General features: G+C 35.8%; 1 protein-coding gene across 1 annotated transcript in view; it reads right to left on the minus strand.

Annotated features, from left to right (window-relative positions):
- The window catches only part of Luzp2 (leucine zipper protein 2), a 171,042-nt gene that overhangs the window by 27,568 nt on the left and 117,465 nt on the right, over window positions 1-26,009 (minus strand). The window contains exons 6-7 of the mRNA XM_028789237.1: window positions 21,747-21,821; window positions 16,415-16,579 (exon numbers count right to left, since the gene is read on the minus strand). Of these exons, the coding sequence (XP_028645070.1) occupies window positions 16,415-16,579; window positions 21,747-21,821 (240 nt within the window). The remainder of the gene's footprint in view (window positions 1-16,414; window positions 16,580-21,746; window positions 21,822-26,009) is intronic.

Consider the following 26,009-nt stretch of genomic DNA (forward strand, 5'->3'; position numbering starts at 1 on the left):
GAGAGAGAGAGAGAGAGAGAGAGAGAGAGAGAGAGAGAGAGAGAGAGCGCTGTATTGTCTTTTTTTACCATACTCCATTCCAATTCACCATCCTCAGTAGTTAACTTCAAGTCACCCATCACCAACCGTGCATTTAATGAAAGTCTATTTTCTGTGTGTTTGGGATGAAATGTAAACTTGTCAAATATTTATTTATGAGGTAGTCACAGCCTGGCTGATAAAATCAGGGAAGTGTTCCAAGGTTGAATTTACTATAGAATATCAACTAAACACAATTGAAATCTTTGAATGCAAGAGAAACTTAAAAATAAGTTAAAGAAGGGTTGACATTGAAATGAACCCATGAAAGAAAAGCTGAAGTTCACCAATAATCGGAGCAAGGTTGAAAATATTGCAGACAGAGTAAAATGTCTGGAAGAATTTGAGAAAACGCTAGCTTACTTCTATGTTGCTGCTTTCCTTTCTCCATTTGAATGAATGAACTATCATGTTAGTTGATAATACCACTAAATGTGCATTAATATTATTTTGTGTCCTTTGTCTCATATATTCCTATTACTGGTTCATTAATAATTCTAATATATTCTGTCTTCATGACTAATCTAATCTATAAATGGTCATACAGACTTCATCTTAGCATCTATCTTTCAATTAATCATTCACTTTGCAATTGACCCAAATAATGAACATTGACATAGCTTATCACAAACATTAAATCACACATACTCTCTCTTACTGAGAAATTGAAGGTTTTAAAATTTGGAATGATTTGACTTGAATCAAGTTAGCACAGATGAAAGAACAGAATAAAACAGTTGAATTAAAATTTTACAGACTAGTGACAGAATACATAATTGTAAAGTGTGATCTCAGTATAGGCTAAGAAACTTTTAAATTACGTAGAAATTGAAACAGTTGATAAAGTCCAAGCACATGCTTTCAATTTGTCTGAAGATACAGAGCAGACAGAAAAAGTCAAGTGCAATCAGGTATGTTTACAGGACAGCGGAACTTATTTCACTGTCACTTCAGAAGTTGAGCTACTGACTCTCACAATGCTACAAAGGACAGTTCATTGAGGTCAATCAATAGTCTTCCAGTGATAATATTCTAAATCATATTTATGCCAAAAAATCAATGCAAGTAATCTGAAGATATCCAGTCACAATCATTTTATAAATAAATAGACTAAATGGATTCATTGTTCCCTCTCATTCAATAATCTTTGGGTATGTAAGTTGAAATTGTCCTCTGTCTAACCTAATCTTGTTGTGAAGCATCCTGGCTTAAAATATAATTTTATACTCTTCATAATCTTTCTGTCCTGGTAGACTGTCTCTATCTTTCTCAGATGTCTGGTACTTTTAGGACTATTTTGAACACTGTCAGTAGCTTAAGAAACACTATGTAACTCCACAGACGATGTTAAAAATCATGTTTGTTATCTGAATATGATTTTTAGTTATTTTGCTGTGAAATAATCTAGCTAATCTGATAATTTGTTATGTGGTTGTTGAGAAATTCTATGCAGTGATTAAAATAAATCCTTTAGGCACTGTGATATGTAGCCCCTTTACAGAAAATCAGTAGTCATTCAATTAGTAACTTAATCATAAAAGCTATATTCTTTGATATCCTCTCTAGATAGATAAAAGTAAATTCTGAGTTCAGATTTTGGACATGTAGGATAACAATCCACAGATGTACCTATAGTCTGTACCTATAGTCACTGAAATGTTTGCATTCTCAACTGATGGTTAGTACCACTTCATTAGAGAATATAATATTATCAATAATATAATAAAAATTTATGTCAGCTCATTCAACATAGAAAGAACCTTACTTTCATAGGAATATTAAAAAAATTATAAAATAATTTTGAACATAACATTAAATAAAGAAAATAGAAACATGGTTTTAATTCCATATTCTATGAATTTAATTTCGTTTGATATTCATGAAAATTTTAATTTGAAGGAAAAACAATAATCACCAGACTTTTACTTTCACTGAAATGGTGGTCTCCTAAGTTATGAGGAGCATCTTTAAATACCTTGTACTATAAAATGAATAAGAAACAACTTAATTCATGAGTAATGTTAAAACTTAGTTTGCAATGATTTTTGTAATATTTTACTTTTAGAAATATCTTAACACCATCATCATATCCATACACCATTCAAGTGAAATTCATAATCTATAAATAACGAGCATTTAATACTCTTATTCATTTTAAAGTACTTATTTAGTGTATGTGTGTGTGAATCTGAGTGTGGAGAGAGAGAGAGAAGGAGGGAGAGACAAGAGGGGGGAATGTCAGTGTGTGGTGTATGTGCATGTGCAGGAGGGAAGAATGCACACATATTGAGGTCAGGGGAAGACAACAACCCTGTGTCTTAATGAACCCAAAGCTAGGCTCACACTAGCAATCATCACATCCATAACTCCAAAAGTGTGATGCTATAGACACAGATGCTATTGTTAGTTTTTTATGTGTTATCCAGGGATTCAAATTCAGGCCTCAGGTACATAAATCAGTTTTTTTTTAGAACATTTCTCCAACACCTTTTGATTTTATTAGACATTCTAATGGTTTCCAAAAATAACTGAGAAACTGCCCTGCTTATGTATACTTTAAAAATAGATTTTATTAATGTGTATTACTTCTAGAAAACAATTTTCCCTTTCTGTTTTCATACATGTACATAATGTATTTTGAGGTTACTCTTCCTTATTATGATCTTTTGTTTCCTCACCCTGATCCCCTAATATGCCATTATAATTTTTAATGCTGTTTCACTGGATTGGTTTGTATACTTATCTTCATAATAGATTGCTTTTCACTGTAGTCTTACAACCTCAACAAAGTATAGAATTAGAGACAGAAATGATTTATTTGTAAGTAATTTTCACCAAGAATTCCACATGCTATTGCTTTGACTATATAGTTTCTACTGTACATTTTTCTATTGGTAAGACACCAGAAGATTCATAGATTTACTCAGGATAGAGAAATTGTATGAAATGGAAAACTATGAGAAAGACATTGTATGAGCATGTAAAAATAACAAATTCTAGGCGGTCAGTTAAATATAAGTATAAAGAGGAACTCGTGAAGCTAACCAAAAAGTGCTGTGATTATGCCAATATCATGCTTAGTGATATATCATTATATCACTAATAGCACAACCAATGATTTATTTGTAAAGTATTTAAAACTGATAACATTAGGGAAATAGTCTTCAAGCCTACAAATTCATAAACTACAAGGGATTAAATGTTTGACAGTCTTACCAATTCCTTAAGAGTGTCGGTGCTTATTTGGAACCATGGAGGCCAGATGATGAAACATGTACTATCAAGTCATTTATGCTATCAGAAAATAATTTGTGCCAGAACTTGAAAATGAAAGATGAGTTATAGATTTCATATTTTAGTGAATTTAATTATTCATTTAAATGAGTTAAATGTGCCTCCAAATGAAATGTGATTATTAACACACTTTTTCAAATCACTGCAATGCTTCACTGCAACACACTAGCGTTCTTGTATATAATGTGTGACTCAAGAATCCTCTTCAAACAACTTAGCCCAGAGAGGGCAGAAGCCTGGATCTTCTGGTTTGGTGCAAGTTAATTTGGCTGGCATATTCATCATCAGAATACTGGGGTCAGGCTCAATTCCTGTGTGAGGAGAACTGCTTTAAGTAAAATTCACTATATTTATAGTAACAATAAAATAAAATGTCTTGTGGCTATAGCCATAAAGAACTATATGTAACTAAAATCTATCATTATGATTGAGAAATTGCAGGAAAAACATTTATAAACTATAAATGCTCACAATAAAGTATGGTGTTAACATGCCAGAAAAGAGGCATTCGCTTTTAAAAGATGACAGTCTGGAATACGTTTGTGACCTATTTCCAAATATCCCTCATCTACTTTATATACTGAAATTATGTTGACATAGGAGATGAAGTTGTAAAGGATTATGTGGTGAGTTTTTAGTTATCTTTACTCTTCTTTCATCTCGCCATTTGCATATTTCTAGAATATTCCTCTTGAGACACACTAGGTTTCCTGTATTTTACCTAGATAATTGGCATACAGACTACAGTAAACTTGGACATTAAGAAACATACTTTTATAAGCAATTTGATTAACTACATAATAGAATCATAAAGAAATTACTTATTTATGCCTGTAAGATAATGGAGACAGGAAACCCTTAATTTACATAAGAGCAATTGCAAATAAACCTTAATTGCCTCTTCTTACTGATTGTGTTCTCTTAACCTGTTTCAAATAGGTCCAATGGAAAGGGTCATACTTTGCATTGTGCTATCTTGCTATCTCTATATTACATTTATCTAAGATTTTTCCACTACATACATAAATGTCACAAATTTGAAACTATATGCTTATATTTTATTCTCCAAAACTGGATGTTCTACAGTGGCCCAAAAGAAAAATGCTTGCCCTTAGAATATGGCTGCTGTAAGTAATTTTTAAGGTTAGGTAGCTCTGAAGTCATTCTGCTTTCATAAAGAGAAGACAAAACAAGGGCACGCATCTCATAGGAAGGCCTGAGGCCAGCCCTGCAGGGAGCTCAATAGTGTTACCTATGATTCCTCAAAACTATGAGTGGAAATACAGTCCATATCATGATAAGAAGAAAAGTTCTCCTCTTAATAGTCTGCAGAATTTACATCCAATGACAGTGCAAAGGAATCAAATAAACACGAAAATTCCATAATCAGGTCTTATGCAAGAATCTATTTACTTGTGATCCAATAGGAATAATTTTCAGCAAATTTTCCCTCTTCTTTCTCGTCTTGTCTACTGGGGTTTATACTCATGGCTTTGCCTCTGCTAGACAAGTTCTGCAGCACTATGGTAGATTCAGAGCCCCTTTAATATTTTTTCTGTTCAGTTTTGCGTCAGGTTCTCATTAAGTCGACCAGGTAGCCCTTATCTTTCAATATAGTCTTAGCAGGTATAGAAATTAAAACCTCCCTACCTCAGTCTCCCAAGTAACTGAGATAGCAGGTATATAACACCACTCTGGGCCTCTAAATTATTTTCTTTTTGTCAAACTCTGTTTATCGTTCTTTGAGGGACATTCCTTCAGAGATTGTTATATAACAATGTGTAGTAGAACAAGTCTGAGGCTGGGTTGGTGACCCATTGGTAAAAGTGCAAGCTCAAGAAGGTGAATCCAAGCTCTAGTACCCATGGTGGACACAGAGAACAGACTCTTGAGTTTTGTCTTTTGACCTCAATATTCACTACATAGCACACACACACACACACAGACACACACACACACACACACACACACACACACACACACACACACACACCAAAATGTATCTGAAACTACAATATTTAGTTAATTCTCTTAAGAGATTTTTCTGGGCAAAGTAATATAGTCTCATATTATCAGTGAGAAATTAATTCTGAAACCCAACTCTCACAGATCATTAGCATTGCATAGCACTGTCTCAGGCACAAACGTTCAGTTCTAGATTATATTTTCAAACACTAGAATACTACATATCTGATTCACTGTGCTAAATTAGCACATGTGCACACTCGTTTATGAGGTGCATTGCTCTGTGCTGAGAGCCCTATTCATATAGAATGATCACAGTCTGGGACCTAATTGCTCAAGGAGGCTATGCATTGAGCAAAACAGTACTTAATTGGTCTGCTCAACTCCAGATTGGATCGGTGGAGCATGACACTTGGCAGTTAATTTCTAACTCTAATTGCAGATTCTGAAAGGCTTCCTAGTCAGTGCTGTAACAGTACAGAGATGATCATGGGTATGGGATCACGAGGCCCAGTTCTGGCTGGCCAGCTGAAGTTAAACATTTCTATTCAATATTCTGACTATAGGTAGGGTGCCTATGCCCCAGTGAGTGTTCCAGATGTATGTGCATATTGGCAGGATTAATTAGACTTGAAATATTTTTTTTTAAATGAAAGCATGATTTAGGAGGGCATGTATTTTTGTGGCATCCAGGGAGAGTTGGAAGGGGTAGAGGATGTATGTGATCATAATACATTTCATATGTGAGTAATAATTTAAAAAAATTAACAAGTTAAAAAGAAAGTGTTAGAAATATTAAGAAAAATAGGAAGTGAAGGAGACTTCACTATTGTTTTCTTTGCACAAGATAACATGCTTTTTTTCTTGAATCTAATGTGACTTCTGAGAATTACTGAAGCCAATGGTCTCATCAATAATGTTCTGTTCCAATTTACTATAATTTTAGAAGGATTAAATGACCTAAATGCTTTGGTTGCTAACAAAATCTCTCTGAAACATTTCATTATTTACAAGTGGTCAAGAGCCATATATTTTTTTTTTTTTTACTTTTTTAAAACCAAAAATGACTTCTTATGAAGATTTAAGTTTTTAACATTCCTGAGAACAAACCTTTGTACCCGTGTCACAAATAAGGTGCCACAGAGGGCCCACTTCACAGTTACTATTTCAAATATATATTCTATGATTTTTACATATACATATTTATTTATATACCATTATCTTTTATGGTATTGTGATCTAAAGACATGTCATTGAACATTCTATGCCTATTTTCTACCACTGAGCTATGCTCAGAATCCCAATACACGTGGTTCTACTGCAACATGTGATACGTACCAGTATACACTGACAGAAAAAGGACATATCTGGTGGCAGTCATCAAACAAGTCATTATAATCTCATATGCTCAAAATAAATTCTAATTTTTTCTCATATCTCATATATCATTGTGATGTAGTTCATAAAATATGTGTATTTATTTCTTCATTTTTGTAGTAATGGTAAGCATGAATACAGGCTGTATTACATATGTCTTTAGTGTAGAAACGTGAAAAGTGTGAGATATAACTAAGTAGTTAGCTAATAAACACATCAGGTAGAAAGAAAAAAATGCCTAAAACTTACCCCTATGGTAGAGTCAAATGAGAAATCTCCTCTATCAGCACTGCCGTTGAAAAAGGTTCATGCTTCCATGGTATTTAATCCTTTCTTAATTCTAGGGTCAATATCTTAATTATTTTCAGTCTTGACTGTATGTCAGGCAGTTTGAATGACCCTGAACATGCCTGGGTCCTGTATTATATCTGAATCTAGAATGTTGATAGTCAACCTGGCTTTTTGGAACACGCAATAATTTGAAAATAGAATCCAGTTTCAGAAGCTTGGTCTGTGATAATTGCAGGTGCACTGTACGAATAGTTCTTAAGGATTTCTTTGCCAAAGATTTTTGGCAGCTAGGAAGGTAATAAAAACCCATGTTCTCTAAGGCTCTATGCACCAAGCAGTATGCTATTTTTACTCAGATGCCAGGAAACTCCTGATTAGATCCCTGGAGCTTGCTGCCATAAATGACTTTGGTATTTAAAAAAATAACTTTCAAAAATTAGCATGCCATCCTCTTGCTTTTATGCAGCTCTCACGACTGTAACCTTTACCCATGGAACTATAACAGAAATCAAGACAGTGAGCTGTATTGCAGAAAGCCTAAGATTGACAGAATTATGTTCTCTGGGATCTGTCTCAAGTCCATAAGCTGGGAAGCAACAAAGAAAAGTATCATATACTCCTCTAGCCTCCACAAATAAAAAGCTTGTATATTCACATGTATGCATCACATATACATACACCATACATGCAAACACACACACATGTACACATGCACACACACATCATACAGATACACATTTATACACACATACACACACAATCCACCAGTATATTACTCTTGGATTAATATAATTTCATGTAACATGGAAGAACATTGAGTGAAATGTTTCCTGCTCTTTTTCCTTACATTTTTATATTTTTAAATAATATACAGCCATACTTAATGTTTTATATAAAAATCTATGATTAATTAAAATTATATGGGTAATATAAAACATCTTTTCTTTTAGTTTACTTGTTAATTTTATAATTATCTTACTTTCATAGTATATTGCTACATGTTTAGTTCTGTCATATTAGTAGTAGAGAGAATAAAATCGATGTACTTATATGATGTTTGCATATCATCTATGCTGCCAATAATGTGATATTAATGTTTTAAATGTACTACCCACACAGTGACGCACACACTTGTATACACATATAGACACATTCATAAAGCATAATTCTGTATCCTATCTCTGTGGTTTAGGAAAATTCTGATTTATAGTGACTACCAATTTTAACAGTGTAAGCTGCTACAAATGTCAGTCTATCCCAGAGCTATCATTAACAAAGAACATTAGCGCATATATATATATATATATATATATATATATATATATATATATCATCTTAGTTTGAAGAGAAAAATATTATAAAAACATACATCTACACTGTTAAGTAGCCTTTGTTAGTTAGAATACTGACCTTAATAAAACTTACCTCATTGTGTTTGTAGAATTAATAATTAATGCGGGCCATGATTAGTAATGATGGGTATAAAATTTACAGATTCCACATTAACACTCCTACTTATTTAGAAACCAGTCGCAGCAGACCACTAGAACATTCTACATCCTAATGTCCACAGTGACACATATTCTGACTTTTTTTTTTGAGTAGCAAAAACAATTTTTCTTACTGGAAGGTAGTTCTTTTGACTAAACAAGCACAATACTTTGAGGTTTTCTTTCCCTGCATGTGGCTTATGGCCTTGCTAATGATCAGAAATCCATAAGAGACAAGATCCCAGGTACAGAGGACCCAGGGGATTCCACTGACTATTCTCAGCCTTGGTTCCTATATCATCTGGAGGACTTCAAAATGATGCTGCCGCTTTTCTGTTCAGTTCTTTTTCTGGATGGCCAGAAACTACTTCTGCTTCTACGTGTACTGGGATATTTCTTTCAGTCTTTCCCAATATGATTCATTTGAAGATGATGTTCTTAGTGGAGGGTTGTACATAAACACAGCACAGATATTCATACAAGGGAAACACATACAGAGGATCCCGAGAGACATACACGGCAGAACCTTCCCTCCAGGCTTCTTCTTTTAAAAAAATTTATTGGATATTTTCTTTATTTACATTTCAAATGTTATCCCCTTTCCAAGTTTCCCCTCCTCACAAGCCCCCATCCCACCCCCTGAATCTGCTCTCCCAACACTCTCCCACCTCCTTGCCCTAACATTCCTCTACACTGGGGCATTGAGCCTCACAGAACTAAGGGCTCTCTTCCCATGGATGACCAACAAGGCCATCCTCTGCTACATACACAGCTGGAGCCATGGGTCCCTTCATGTGTATTCATTGGTTGGTGGCTTAGTCCCTGGGAGTTCTGGGGGGGGGTCTGGTTGGTTGTTCTTCCTATGGGGTTGCAAATCCCTTCAGCTCCTCCAGTCCTTCCCCTAATTCCTTCATTGAGGTCCCAATGCTGATTTTTTATTTTTAAGACCAGCATAAGAAAACCATGCTTCTTAGTTCAAACAAAAGCAATGACAATCTTAGCAAAAGAGAGAGGGAAGAAAGAATCTAACTCTGACTTTGGTCCTAAAGTCAGGCTTGCATTATTTTTCACATGTATGTCCCATGAGGCCCTTGCCTTTTCCCTCTCATTGGGTAGTTTCATATGTTTCCAACATTAAACTTTCATTTATATTGAGTCCATCAAATCCTACTTATAAACTCAGATGCTTTCACTTATTTCCAGATCAAAACATGACATCATTGAACACAATTGCACTTTGGGTTTCTGATAATTACCCATAAGTTAGCATTTGGAAAACATGCAAATTGACTTTCTTTTGAAAAACTTCTCTTGCTGTTCATGTCATCTATGTATTCAAACTTGGAGTGTCACCTTGGTTTCCTTCCTCTCTGTACTTCTTCCTCTGGGATGAAGAGATCACACAGGCTGTACACCTCAGTAATACATTTAACCATGAGTTTACACTAGTTTTTCCCATCAGCATTCTGGGATCCAATTGCTTTTTTTTTTTTTCATTTTGCACCATAGTCAAGCTGCCATCATGTGTCACATGACTAAAAAAAATCAGCTTCCATGATTTGTTTTTTTTTCCTGTCTAGCTGTATTCAGTTTGTACAAAATGGAAATGGTATTTTCTAGTTTTACTTTTACATTTACCTTTCTAGTCAAACACAATTATCTATAAAACAAATACTTTAACAATGACATGGCAAATACATATTCTTAAACACATTGAAAACCAATAATATACCTAATCTTTGTCTCTCATCAAAGCTATTTAGACCATAGAATCCTAAACACTAATATTAAATTTAAAAATTAAAATCAAAGACTTGGTCATCTATCTTGTGCAGATCTACATAACTTCAAATATTAGTCTGAGAGTCTAGAACCCTTGTAATATATGTATTGACAGTTGAATGCAACACTCAGTGTGACATAGTTTCCAGAATTATGCGAGTAAGAAAATAAATACACATTAAACCCTTTTTCAAGTTAATTCTTTGAAAACACCATGCCAGGTAGATCAAGAAGATAAGCTCAGACATATTTCTAAGAACAAGGCAGACAAAACATACTTCTGTAACTGAAGGATGAGCTACAAACCCTCAGCTGTCACAGCAGTGGTAGCATAAAAGTATCTTCCTCCAACCAGACCCCCCAGAGCTCCCAGAGACTAAACCACCAACCAAAGAGTACACATGGAGAAACCCATGGCTCCAGCCTCATATGTAGCAGAGGGTAGCCTTGTTGGGCATCAATGGGAGGAGAGGCCCTTGGTCCTGTGAAGGCTCGATGATGCCCCAGTGTAATGGGATGCCAGAGTGGGGAGGAGGGAGTGGGTAGGTGTGCGAGCACTTTCATAGAAGCAGGGGGAGGCAGGATTGGATAGGAGGTTTTCAGAGGGGAAACCAGGAAAGAGGATAACATTTGAAATGTAAATAAAGAAAATATCCAATAAAAGAAAAATATGTATCTTCCTGAGAAGATTAAAAATTATGTACCAAAGTCAGGGAGAATGAGGTGTTAATGATGATGGAGGATGCAGTGATAAAGGATAAAAAGGATAACTACATGTACTCTAGATCAACACAGGAAGCAGGACCATTGTAGAGCAGTAGAGTAGGCATGAGCTATGAGACTGATGACTCATAGTAGGAATTCTGTAGTAGCCAAGAAAATGAGTGCAAAAATGAGGAGGAAGCGTATAAATTATTTTATGTTTTCTCCAATGAACTTACAATTTTGTAGTAGTGTCAAGAACAATTGTCTTTAAAATATGTAAACCCATATATCACATGTATACAATGTATGCACCACATACACATACACCACTTACATGCACATACACACACACACACATACACACAAATACACACACAGACAAACACACACATGTACTCTTCGATAGAAACAGAGAGCTTACTTCATGAACCTCCTAGATTGGATAAAGTAGCATCCAATGTTACTACTTGAATTTTTCTCTGTTCGTTTTATTCAAAATATAGACTCAAATTGTTGTTTTAGATGAGTTTTATACATTTCAGAAAAAGCCATACAAAGCACCACTGAGGAAGATTTCAAATGCTGAGGATGAAATCAGGAAGAAAACTACATCTATAATAGTTTCAAGAGAAAACTAAAATAGCAAGACATAGACATAACCAAGGGGAAAGAAATCTAAAATGGAAAATGTGCAACAATGAAGAAAGAATTGAAGAGGGCACTGGAGGAGGCAGAGCACTCCCATGGACAAGGTTCAGTAGAACTAATATTCTTTCAATGGCTGTGTTACTGAAGGGAAAGTGATCAATGGTTGGGTGTAACCATCAAGAAAACTGTAGTGAGACATTCTCAGAACTAGGGGGACATTCTCACATTAATACAGAAGTACAGATTATTCCAAATGGCCTGAACAATACTGAACAAAGAAGAAATACTGGAACTAAAATAAGACTATCTTCAAATCATTCTACAAAGCCGTAGTAACAAACCCAACAAAGTCCTGGCATCAAAAACAAATAAGGAGAGTTGTTGAAAAGAAGGGAGAACTTTAGAATAAGCCCATACAGTGACAAGCAGTTTGTTTTCAATAAAGATATCATGGTAGTTTGAGTATGCTTTCTCTAAGGAATGGCACTATAAGGTGTGGCAATGTTGGAGTAGGTGTAGTCTTTTTCGAGGATGTGTGTCACTATGGGGGTTTTGAGGTCCTATGATCAAGCTCCACACAGTGTGGAATGACAGCCTGCACCTGGCTGCCTGCAGAACCCAGTCTTTTCCTAGTTGCCTTAGGATCAAGATGTAGAACTCTTGGCTCCTCCAGCACCATGTCTGCTTGCATATACCCAAACTTCCTGCCATGATGATAATGGACTAAACCTCTGAATCTGTAAGCCAACCGCAATTATATGTTGTCTTTTCTAAGAGTGGTCTTGGTCATGGTGTCTCTTCACAGCAATGCAACTCCTAACAAAAACAGATATCAAAAAAACATACATTGGAGAAGAGACAGCCTTCTCAAAGCTTGTGTTGAGAAAACTGGATATTAATATGCATAAAAATGGGGTTAGATCCCTATCTCTCACCATGTACAAAGCTATTCAGTGGAGCAATGAGCTTAGTGTAAGAGCTAATGCTCTGAAACTGTCTTTGGAAGATATTTCAAGACTGATTCATAAGCAAAGACTGACTGAAAGGACACCAGACAGTCTAGAAAATAAAGCTAATAATTGACACATGAAACTGCATGAAATGGAAGTGTTTCTGTTCAGCAAAGTAAACAATTAGCAGACTGGTGAGATGGCTGACAGAATTAGGGAAAGTCCTGGTTAAATACTTACGTAACCAGGACTTAAGCTCTAAAATATACAAAGAAATCAGCAAATTAATGCTCAAGAATAAACAGTCAAATGAATCAGATTGTTCTCAAAAAAAAAAAAGAGAGAGATAAACATTCAAAAGTGCAGAGTCCATCTCAGTCAGGATGACTGTAACTCAGGAATTAAACAATCAACACTGGCAAGAATATGAAGAAAGAACATTTATTCCTTGCTAGTGGGAATATAAAATGTGCAGTTAATACATGCAAATAGGAATGAAAATTCCTCATAAATTTGAAACCAGCACAACTCTCCTGGTATATACCCAAATTGTTGTGCATCCAAATAACATAGAGATGTAAGTGCAGTATCTGCATACTATAGAGATGCACATAGGTATCTACATACTATAGAGATGCACATAGGTATCTACATACTACATAGATATGCACATAGTATCTGCATACTGTAGAGATACACACCCAGTATCTGCATACTGTAGAGGTGCACACACTGTATCTGCATACTGTAGAGATGCAGACACAGCATCTGCATATTGTAGAGATGCACACACAGCATCTGCATATTGTAGAGATGCACACACAGCATCTGCATATTGTAGAGTTGCACACACAAAATTTGGATACTATACAGATGCACACATAATGTCTGCATACTGCAAAGATGCCCACACAATACCTACACACTTTAGGGATATGCGCATATCATATCCATTGTAGTATTAATAACAATAGTCAGGCTATGGAATTAATTTAAATGTCAATACACAGATGAACATCAAATAATATAGTACCTAAACACAATTAGGGTCACTAAACCACAGAAAACAAGTTTATGTAATCTTCAGAAAAATGTGTAAAGCTGGAACACATTGTGTTAAAATAAGCTGAAGCAGGTAAGAAAAATAACACATTTTTTCTCTTTTAAATATTGGGTTGATGTCAGGAGAGGGCTAGATGAAAGATAGAGATAGGACAGATGAATGGATAGATAGGTGACTTCTAGACCACAGATTGGTGATGAGAGATGCTAGATAGCTTGCTAGGTAAATGATATAGATACACAAATACTGTTATAAGCATAGAGATAAATGGGAAAGGCTCTGGAGAAGGATGACTGACAGGAAGAGGGAACTGCAATGGAGGGTTATGATGTGTGATTATTTAACAACATACAAAACTTATATGTATGTAAGCATCAAAAGAAAAGACATCATTTTGTATATTATTTTTCAAATATAAAATTAAATATACAAAATGAAAAATGGATATAATTGATGAAAATCAATGCAGTAGCATGGGAGACAGAACTCTTAAGTGGTCACATTACTATAGCTATCCCAGATCAAAAGAATCAGAGAGTAGGGTAACTATGAGACAACTCTCTGTCAGGCATACCACCTCATGGGCTACAAGGAACTCTCTTTAATGGCTAATGAGTCAAATGTGCTAATTTCAAAATTATATATGGGCCAAGCCATTAAATTCAGCACTCAGTAGAAAGAGACTGGCAGATCTCTGTCAATTCAAGGCAAACTTGGTGTATGTCCAGTGTTTTAAGCTACCCAAGTACAGATTGTGACATCCTGTCTCAAATAGACAAGCAAGCAAACAAGCAAATAAACAAACAATGTTTGGGCTGAGACTGTAGCTTCATGGGAAATTATTTGCCTAGGTTGTGCAGAGCCCTGTGTTCAATCTCTACCTTCATACACAAAGCATGTTACTTTTCTTTTATAGAGAAAAAGTTTCTCATGACTTATGAGTTTGATTTTCTTGTATATACTACACCATGTTATATGATTCAGGACTTAGAACAATATTGTCTGCTAGGTGTCTGCAAAGAGATTATGCCCTGAGCACACATAAAATACAATTTCTGCCACTATTAAGAAGATGAAGAACATAGACAAAACATAAACATTAGAAAAGCTTTTAATGTTAATCTCTAAAATACAATACTGCATGTTACATTGGCCTAGATTTATTGAAATTCATCTTAAACAATTGGATTTTTTTATTATTGGTTTCTGAAAAATAAGCAATCTACAATCTGCTTGCTAAATTCCTTCCTGCTCTTTTCAGTGTTAAACTATGACAGATAATAAATATTTATTAATTTCAATGACAGGACATACATTAAATCCTAGAAAAATCAATAAAAGCAATACTCAGTAATTTCCTCCATATATTCAAGGTCTTAAAAAACCCATATCTGTAATTAATTTAAGCAATTTTATCTAATTTGAGTTGGAGACAAAAGTCACATGTTCACAGAATTGAGGGGATACTTTGCTGGACGTCATCAGTTTTAGATGAGGGTTTGTTCCTGTCCCCATTGTAGTACTAGGGAAACAAGGCCATGTCTTGCCCTTTATTATGAGATTGTATGAAGTCTTTTCAAGAAATTTACTGAGTACCTTCTCTGATGAACATAACACAGTACAGTTTCATGTGCCTGTATTATTTGCGATATAAATAATCAAATATTTTAAACCTAGAATGTGCAAGAGGGCAGAAAAACACATGGAAGACATTGTTTTTAAATTATGAGTTTCTTTCAACACATAGTAAGAGCAAAGGTGATAAAACGAAACAGTGGAAATAGAGTTTCATAATTTTTTTTACAGGATAGTATGTTAATATAGCAAGAGATTACATAAAGTAAATCTCCCACAATCGCAAGTAACAATGTCAGAATAAGAAGAGTAAGGAACAAACAGGAATTAAGCTCATGTGTATCACAGAAATCACCTTTTGCACCCCTGTTTGTCAATGTTTTTTGCCCTTACCTGTACAGCCTGGATTTCTAAGTCAGGCTTCTCTGCATAATAGACATCCTAAATAGTGACTAACTAGGGAAGCCGTTCCTTCAAGAGCACTGACTGAAACAAAACTCCTCCCTCCAACAGCTCCTTCAGGTTGTCTGTGTTTATTTACACACAGAGCACAATAACAGGTTTCTGTAGAGACTGAAAGAAAGTGGGGTAGAAGCCCCAAGGTCTTCTCTGATAGTCGGGTATTATGGGATTTGATGAGGCAACTTGCAGATTGTCTGCTCTGAAACAGGAAGGCACATCAAAATTCCTCTTAATAATGCGAGTGGAAGCCAACACAAAATTATCTAATTGAAAAGATGTGTGGTGAGGTTTCTTTTTTGTGTGCACGTCAGAATATCTTTACATACTATGAAATGATTCTCATGCGATGAATGTTATATACTTAATTTTAGCATGTATGATGGATGTTGCTTTTATTTCCAAAGAAAGTTTGTATTTGTGTTGTTTATTAGAATGTAATACAAGTCTTTTTAAAAAATTACTTAAAATTCATTGTTTTCTACCCTTTTGTTGTTGCAGTTGTAGTAACATCAACAATGACAATTTCCCACTTATGAACCAAGGTCTTTGATAATGAAACATTGCTTTCTGCCAGCCTTCTCTGGGACTGCAGCCTGAGCTACTCTCTCTAGGGAGCTATCTGATAAGTTTGTGAACTTGGTATCCTACTTGGGTCCAGTGTGGTGAGTACACATAGTGGATCTTTAAGACAGTGCTTTAGTAGTCATTACTGGTAACACATGAAAAAGAAGTACCTTGCTTTTTGTCCTTGTTTCTGGAATCCTGGAAGCAATTGTCCTGGGTGGATGCAACATCTGGGTTGGATTTGATGGGATGAGACTCAAAGGAGGAGGCTGATCACGGAAAACTGATGACAGGCAGAGTTGTACAGTCTCTTTCATTGCTTTCATTTGTGAGTCCTGAAAGAGAGGGAAGGATTGACAATTTTACCTGTGGTTCTTATTACCATTTCCCACATCGGTCTTAGCCTATGCTCCATTCAACTTCAGACAGATTTTCAAATGAAATTTCTTGTCCTATTTCAATGTGGTGTCTACACTTGGTTCTATGTTTGAATACCTTGTGCACAGCTGGTGTCACAGTGATGGATAAGGAGTCTAGGATGAGGGGAAGGGATACAGGCCTTAAGCAGAAATAGCACGGCCACACTTCTTGCCTGATCTATCCTCACCACCTCTCTCTTCTTCCCACTTCCTCCATCCTTTCCACTTCCTTCATCTCTTTCTGCAACCTGATCAGCTAAGATTTGATCAAGCATCTCAACCTACTGCTACTGCATCTGAGAGCCATTCCTGCTACCACGTATTGCTTCTCAGGATGATGGAGGAGTGTATTAGGCATTGGCATGAGGTATGAATGTGGTCCAATATTCATTGGATACTGTATACATGATATCATTTTACATTGCCAATAGTTTGGATACCCATGAAACCCCTCAAACCATGAGCCAGATTAAATCCTCCTGTCTTTAAGCTATGTTTCACCAGATATTTGGTTGCATTGATAAGAAAAAGAATGAATGTAGAAAATGGATACCAAGCTATGGGTTTCATGCTGCTATAGACCTGATCATGTTGTCTATGGGTTTCTTGCTGCTATAGACTTGATCATGTTGTCTATAAGCCAGGTTGAAACCTCAGGCCAGATAATTATAAGAAGTTAGAAGCAAAATTTGGTAGGTGATTCTAATGAGGCAGTAGAAGACCTGTAATATTTTAGCAGAAAGGAAGTTTAGGAAACATCAGAGGTCAAGAAGGACAGTGTTAGATATTGGTCAAGAGGCCACAGATGCTGCATCCTGGCAAATACTGACTGTATTCTGCTTCCATACTAAAATGTGCATATGGATGAATTAAAAAGCAGTGGACTAACTTATTTGATGAAGAACATTTCAAGAGATAACTACCAGGCTGTGAGAAGGTTCTTGTCCATTGTGTTTAGTGAGATTTGCCTTAAGTCTTCAAAGAAGAAAATGCAGCAGAAGGATGTGACGTGTAAGTAGTTCAGTGAGAAAATGCCAGCATGTGTGGTTAAAGTGGTAGGCACGAGACAGATACCAATGAACTGCATATACCTTTTCAAGAGATTGGGACTGTTAAGGTGAAACTATACACTCTGCATGGAGACAATAAGAAGGGATATTTTGGTTAGGCCTTCATTCCTAGAAGGTTCTAGGGGAACCAGTGCAAAACCATTTGAAAATAGAATGCTTGAGCACAAGGAACTTCCAAAGCATCCTTTTGATGGTCTTAGGGCTAGAGGGATTAAATTATATTTTCACTTGGTTAGTAATTCTCCAAGTCAGAGCAATAACTCAATTCAGATGCTAAATGCAAATAAGAATGAATAACAATGAAGCCATGGTTTTAAACAACACAAGCAAACATTCAAGAGGAAAAACAGAGTAGTCTGTATTTTTTTTTCTGCTTCAAGCTGTTCTTAAGGTCTTCCCTCCTGAGTTTCATTCTTGGGACTATAAACTGCACCAGGACCATTTGTCTTACATTTTGGTCCAGTTCTTTGTTGACAGTCTGGATGGATCCTACCAGAGACCATGGTCTGACATTCATCACCAGAATTAATGTCATCCTCTTTCTAACCACTCTCCCCAAGAAAGAGCCTGTAACTGAACAAGCCCGCTTCTGATGTTATCAGTGCTGTGTTTGCACAAGGCCAGGGACAAGGACCTGATAGCACAGCCCATTATGTTTTCACCATCCTTCGATTACATCAAAGCTTCAGGTAACTATTTACTTTGAAGGTTACTAAAACAAGATGTCCCTAACTAGAGTATGAGATAACATGTGTAGCATGTTTTCCTCTGTACCTGTTTCCTCTGGATCTAGAAGAGAACTCTTTTCTTCTCTCGTAAGTCTTGGTTTATCCTTTTCTTCCTTGTCTGAAACCATTTTTCCCGTTTGTTGTACCCTCCACTCTTGAAGTTGGGAATTTTGTAGCTAAAATGCCCAATTTTTCAGTATACTTCAGTAGTAGCTGAATAAACAATACATTTTTTGAAAATGCAGAATTAATTTTTAGATGTTGAGGGTTTTTTTGTGTTTTGCTTTGTTTATTTTGGTATAATAAATTGATACTTCATTCATTAGAAAGAAAGTTGGAATGGTAAGATGTTCTCACAGTGTTTTGTGATAGTTCAGGTTATATGAACATGAGACACAGGATATCTAAAAGGTCAAAGGGAAGTAAAAAATGTCTCATATAAATGTGATAGAGAATGGGGGGGAACAATTTTTTCAAACTGTAGTTTTTGTCCAATATAGATTGATATAGCCTTTCCACCTGGATTTAGAGCTAGAGCTTTTAAACTTTATTTGTATTTCGCTTGATATTTCTTAAAATCAATCCCTAATAGTGTGAAATGCTTTTTGTAGTTCTATGTACCAAAAAAGAGGTGACAGAATATTAAAGGTTAAAGACAAAATTCTCTTCACACAAAAGCAATCTTACCTTATCCAGTGCTAAGACTAATGGATAAGCTTTTTGCGTTTTTCCATGTGACAGGCAATATTCCCATCAATTTAGTTTTTATGCATATAACTCTCAAGTCACCTTTAAAATATAAGTGCTGTGACTGACCTCTATAAAGCATAGCACTGGGAAGGTCTGAACACAGCCAATCAACAAAAGTGATTCCTTAAACACAGGGGTACTTTCCCTGGAGACTTTCAACTCTCAGAGCCCCAGAATAATACAGGCTATGGCAGGATATGGGCTCATTGCACAGGAGTGCACATGAGAGTGATGAATAATGGGACAAGGGCACAGAACTAAAGGAGAAGGAACCTCTCTGCAGCAGCCCCGAGTTCTGTGACATAAGCCGATTTCTAACAAATAGAGTGTTTTATGGCTCTGAGATTTGGTGATATCCATAAGTACTTGTAATTTCTAGATTCAGTTTCTATTATTCTATTACCTTGTGAATCAGAAAGTCTTATTTTTTGATTGGTTTGTTATATTTAATATCTGAACAAAGGTCATGTCTTTTTGATTCCTGTAATGCTTAACATAATGGCATCTCACAAAAGCTATTTGAAAACTATATCACAACTGATAAATTAAATAATTATCTAGCATCCAATCAGGGAGAGCACATAAAAAAATAATTCAATGGCCATAAATAATAACATTTTAGAAGTTGTGAGACTGCCTTGGGAACTTGAGGACTCAGTATCTTCTTGGGATATAATGCATTTTTTTTCCAGAGAAAGTGGAGCAAAGACAGAGGATAGTTTTTAAGTGTGAATTGCATGTTCCTCTTGTTTTTTTCTTTCCATCAGATCTACACATCCCCAAGTCTTTTGTAAAATGTAGCCAAGCATGTGCTATGTGAGATGATGTATACATCACTGGAAAACAATAAATTAAATTTTTATAATACTAATTTTGGTAAAATGAATTATGCATGACCTACTCCATAAAATGAAAGCCAGGCTACTCTGAATTATCACATGCTAATAACTTGGATAAATTAAGAAATAGCCTTTCCAAAAAACTATGGTGAGGAGCTATCTACCTATTTGAATATTAGTTTGTCTCAGAGTCACAAGTCTTACAAAGGAACACCATTAACAATCAGGATATCTACTTTCTCATTTCTCTGTTATGACACAGTCTACATACAATGTCTGAGATGTCACATATGTCAACTGTGATGATGTGTGGATCATAACAACATGGAGAAATGTGCTAATGAGAGACAGAGTCATATCCCCAAACAGCAGAATTTAGACTGGTTTTCAAACCTACCACACGGTGCCAGGTGTATGGTATAGTGTCAAAATATGCACACAGTATTAGATTTCCTAAAGTGTAAAACCTGAAGATCTCCAAAGGGAACCAATCCTGACTGTTCCACAACAAAACACAGTTCAAACTGGGTAATTAGAAGACAATTTTTTTTATACAAATCCTCTGGTTTCATATCATGAATTATTGAAAACATAAGTCCACAAATACAGTGGTTTCCCTGTTCAATGTTATTGATAGCATATTCACTAAACAGTAGTCACAGCATAGACAGTTCTTGACAGAGGGTAGAACACTGTAAGTTTAACCAAGATGATTTTGAGAATTACAGGTCTATGGAGAAAATAATATTGAGCATGAGGTTAGCAGGAGTCAGAATGGAATGTGCAAAGGCATGTTAATAACTTCTTAATTCAGTTGTAATGTGCATAAATTACACACAGATAGAAAAATATTTATAATACAAATAAATACGCAGGCAACATGTACCTAGTACATATGTACTACATGCATAGCATCCATGCAATGTGTATATATACAGACTATTACTCCGACTCTTCAATAAGCGGAGGGTGAAATGTGAGGTACATTCAAGTTTTCTTTGCAGCCATCTACCGTATATTTCTCAGAAAACAATTACATCTAAAATTTTGATATTTATTATTTTACTTGACCTAGTGCCATAAATACTTTAAATATTTTTATGTGTCTGGGAAATTACTACTGATAGACAAAATATATTTTATTAGTAGTTTTATATTTGGGCTAGTGTCCCAAAATATGATCATACAATATATATGAAATCCTATATTCTCTCTTCTTGACATAATTATTGCTACATGTAATATTCTTGTGCACATTTCCAAGTTTTCTAATGTTAGGAGGAGTTCCAGGGCGTAGGCATTTAAGACACATTTTAACAACCTGATGTCAATTGATTCTTTCCATTCTCTTTGTACTCATTCATCCAGAGTTAATACACAATATCATGAATTTCACAGTAAGTAAGTTTATCCATGGTGTTATGAAATAAATAAATCCATGAGATTAAAGATAAATGAAGTCATAAATTCACATAATTCATTCAGTTTACTAAGGAAGAAAAAAACAAACAAACAAAACAAACAAACAAACAAAAAAACGAGAACTTGGAGTCCAAGGACGACATGGAGCATTCGGGGGTTCTATACCCAGTTTTGTACAGAATGTCTATAATTGAAGTGGACAGTCACAGGCAGTAGCAAGTGTATCCCATGTTACTGAAACCAATGTTGCAATGGCTCCTGGATGTGAACTTACCCTGTCAAGAGCTGCTTTCTCAAGTTCATTTTTGGCTACAGCTAGCTTTTGTTCCAGTTCAGTGAGCTGTTGGGCCTGTAACAGAAAAGAAAGGCAGTGCATTTCAGTAAACCCTGTAATCTAGTCTACACATTCGTCCTTCACTGCAAATGAATAAAGGAAAATTAATATAGTCTGTTAGTTTAATTTTCATATTAAAAATATAAAGTCACATAGTCATTTGATATGTATGCAAAACCAGCATGATCTGAATAAATGAGGACCGAAGTTTCATGTGTTAGAACTCCTTTGTAAAGACTAACTCAAAATTTTCTTATTTGTAAGAACTCTCTCTTACTGGAGATGTTTCTAATTCTGAGGGACTGAACTGTATCTCCATGACTTGCTGGGATGATGCCTGACCTTCCATTTGACTTTTAATGTTTTATGTGGTGATAGAGCAATTGAGAATTTTAGAATTAGGTTTAAATAAAGTACTCTCTCTGTCTCGCTGTCTGTCTTTTTATAAAATATAAATATTACGCAAACACTCCATGTGAAGTTACCATCTCCAAATCACTAGAGCAGAAAATGTACTCTCCCAAAACCAAGTCGAGCCTTAAAATGGGCACTCTAGTCTAGAGAGGTATACAGTCATGGTTTACATGAGCTGCCTAGGCTACAATATTTTGCTGTGGCATTACAGTAACATTAATACAGTAATATTTGCTTTTTCTCTTTTTAAGTTATCCTAGCTCATCTCTTCATTTCTTCAAATGTTGTAACAGGACTCTTCAGTGAAAGTAACAGTAACTTCTTATTTGAAAGACGTATATTCTAAAAAACACCAAGCTAACAGCCATAACTAGCCTATACACAGAAGACTTGGTAAGTAAGAGCATGTCTCTGACTTTTTGCCTGCTCTTGGGGCTCTTTTCCTGCTTTATGCTGCCTTTTCCAGCTTCAATATGAAGGCTTTTCCCTTGTCTTATTGAATCTTGTTTTGATATGCTTGGTTTGTATCTCTTGGATGCTTGCTATTTTCTGAAGGGAAAGGGGGGGGGAGAGGATAGACCTGGAGAGAGGAAAAGCAGGGTGAGGGATCTGGGAAGAATGAATGGAGAAGAAACTTTGGTCAGGATGTATTGTATAAGAGAATCTATTTTCAATAAAAAGAAAAATGTATATTCTAATCTTGCCTTAGCTATATGATCTTGGACAAAACAGCTGACTCTTTTAACCAGAGTCAACAACAGTTTTTTGTCATAAATTGTCACTGAATATGGAATATGAAGGTTGGAGACGTTTATTACTAACAAATACATGGTATCTGTACTACTTTGGCTTTTGATTCTCCAAGTGTATTCCTTCCAGTTTGTTGTGGTTTATATTAAGTGCATGACAAATTAAATGTTTTTTTCCCAATTTGTGTTAGTAATGCTGCCCTCTTATTCCCTATGGGAATTAATTCAATCATCCTAATACAAACAGTAGCGACCTTGTAACACATACTAAACATAGATTGTGTGTACTGACTATATAATGAAGAAAAAATGTCAAGGACAAAATACTTCCCTGTCTGTACTTGTATAATGTGAGTTAGTGACAACCATTACTAAGAAAATGAAGCTAAAAGATAAAATAGGGAAGAATGTAGTAATCTAAATTAATCACTGTCCCTGAGCTGGAGAAATGGCTTATTGTTGGTGAAAATTTATTTATTTATTTTTAGAAGACTTAAGTTCAGTTCCCTTTGACCATCTAAGCTTGTTTACAACAGCTTGTGTCTCTAGTTCCACGAGACCCAATGGCTGCTCCTGGCCTGGACAGGAACATGCCCATGCCCATGTAAAGGTATACACACACACACACACACACACACACACACACACACACACACACACAGAGAGAGAGAGAGAGAGAGAGAGAGAGAGAGAGAGAGAGAGAGAGAATTTTGAAGTTAAAATCTTTGAAAAATAAAATTAAGAAAAAAAATCATTCGTGTCTTTGTTCCTGTCAAGAGAGTGTTTACATTCTTGATTCTGAATGAGCTCTTGCAGGTTCATTGGAATATAGGCAAGTACTTAAAAAACTCACATGAGATGGTCATAGCAAACTACCTGTTGGAATAGAGAAGGTCTCATTATGTCTCCATGAAGAAGTCAAATTAATATTAAACCTGAACAAAAACAGGCCAGTAAAATATATAATCATGCATGTACCTAGTCAACATCACTGGCTTCCTTCCAATCCATGTGTGCTTGTAATGTATCCATAAATATATTGTAATATATCAAAAATATACCCATGGTTGGTGCTTTCAGCCTTTGGGTGTAGATGGTGTCACAGTACAGCTTATTGCTATAGATGAGATTCATTATGACAGCTCTTCTAATGAACAGAAACCTCTTCTGACGAGAAGAAACAAATCATGAACTGGATGCTTAAGACTTCCAATGTAAATAGCCAGTTTGCCTTTTAAGAAACCTAAGTTTGTTTACACAAAACACACAGTAATCAAGAGATAAGTAATGAAACAGGAGGGTCAGGGAGGGACAGGTATGGTAGTACTTTATCTGTCATACAAATATATACTTTTAGAACTTTAGCACGGTGTCTCCAATGGAGGAGTTAGAGAAGGGACTGAAGGAGCTGAAGGTGTTTGCAACCCCATAGGAAGAACAACAATATCAACCAACCATACCCCTCAGAACTCCCAGGGACTAAACCATCAACCAAAGAGTACACATGGAGCTACCCATGGCTACAACTGCATAGGTAGCACAGGATGGCTTTGTTGGTTATCAATGGAAGGAAAGGCCTTTGGTCCTGTGAAGGCTTGATGCCCCAGTGTAGGGAAATTCCAGGGTAGGGAGGCAGGAGTAGGTGAGTAGGTGGGGGAGCAACTTTATAGAAGCAGGGGGAAGGGGATGGGATGGGGGCTTCAAGAGGGGAACCAGGAAAGGGGATAACATTTGAAATGTAAATAAAGAAAATATCTAATAAAAGAAAAGAAAAAAATGTATATATTGTCTTCCAGTCATCTGAGTAGGTGGTACTATTGCCTTCAATGGATGGACTAGGTCTATGCAGATCTCTCTTTTTCTACACATGAGAGAAAATACCAGCTTCTGAATTTGTATATTATTGTCTAACCTTGTCATCTTTACTACATAGGGACGGAAGATCGAAGATGGAGGAAGATAAGTTCTTGATCATTGGACATGGAGAAAATGGATTGATTCTGTGTTAGGTTTTAATACATTGAGCTAAGTGTTTAATCCCTACAAGCTTGGGTTTTTTTTATACATATACAATAAAAATATCTGTAGAGTAATTAATGAAGCAAAAGCAACCCATAGCAACATTCCAACACTAAAAATGTACTTTATTGTCCTGCATTTGTGCATCATGGACAGGACCCAATGTAGTGATGTCGTATACTCATTTCTGGACAAGAAAAATGAATTCCAATAAAGTAGAGCATTTGGGTCTGAACCAGATTTTACAAGCCACCACAAGGTTTTCAGTTGTTTACCTTCCTGAGTATGAGCAAGCTCGTTAAGTGAGAACATTTCAGAGAGAGTAAGGAACGGCAATGGTAAGAGTAGAAGGATTCACATTTACTGCCATGTTGTCCTGGTTCCTAGAATAGCAGTTGTTATAGCAGTTCACACACTGTGTCTATATTATATAGAGGAAATTATTGTGAAGGGTACAACAACCAGAAGACTTATGATAGTCAGTGCACTTAGCCAGAAAGCAAACTAGTTAATAACATTAACTTTATAAGTTTACTTGAGAAAACATAATGCACTATACATGAAAAAATGATGCCACCTCAGAAAGCCCAGTATTGATTTCAGAGCAGCTTTCCTTTGCATACAATCAGTAATTAACATTTGTGACGATTTATCTTTCCCAAGTGTGAAACAAATAAGACTGAAAAATACATTTAGAAATCATGAACAATTAAAATTGCCTTGTGAGATTTGAATAGCTAAGACAGAGTAGAGTTAGCAGCAACTGAAGGAAGGACTACAGCTCAGTGTTCCTCAGAGAGTGCCTTAGACAGCAGCATAATCACATCATCCATTTTCTCACAGGTACATTTCACAAGGAGCTGTAAAATGGACGGAGTGAGAAAGAGCTTATTTCGTGAATGAGGTCCCTATCCTATGTGGTCAGACTTAAATGCTTGAAAATAGGGGCAAAATTAACTAGACTTGGTTCATTCTCTCTCTCTCTCTCTCTCTCTCTCTCTCTCTCTCTCTCTCTCTCTCT

This window comes from Grammomys surdaster, unplaced genomic scaffold (genome assembly GCF_004785775.1).
Source record: "Grammomys surdaster isolate TR1022 unplaced genomic scaffold, NIH_TR_1.0 125801, whole genome shotgun sequence".
Lineage (NCBI taxonomy): Eukaryota > Metazoa > Chordata > Mammalia > Rodentia > Muridae > Grammomys > Grammomys surdaster.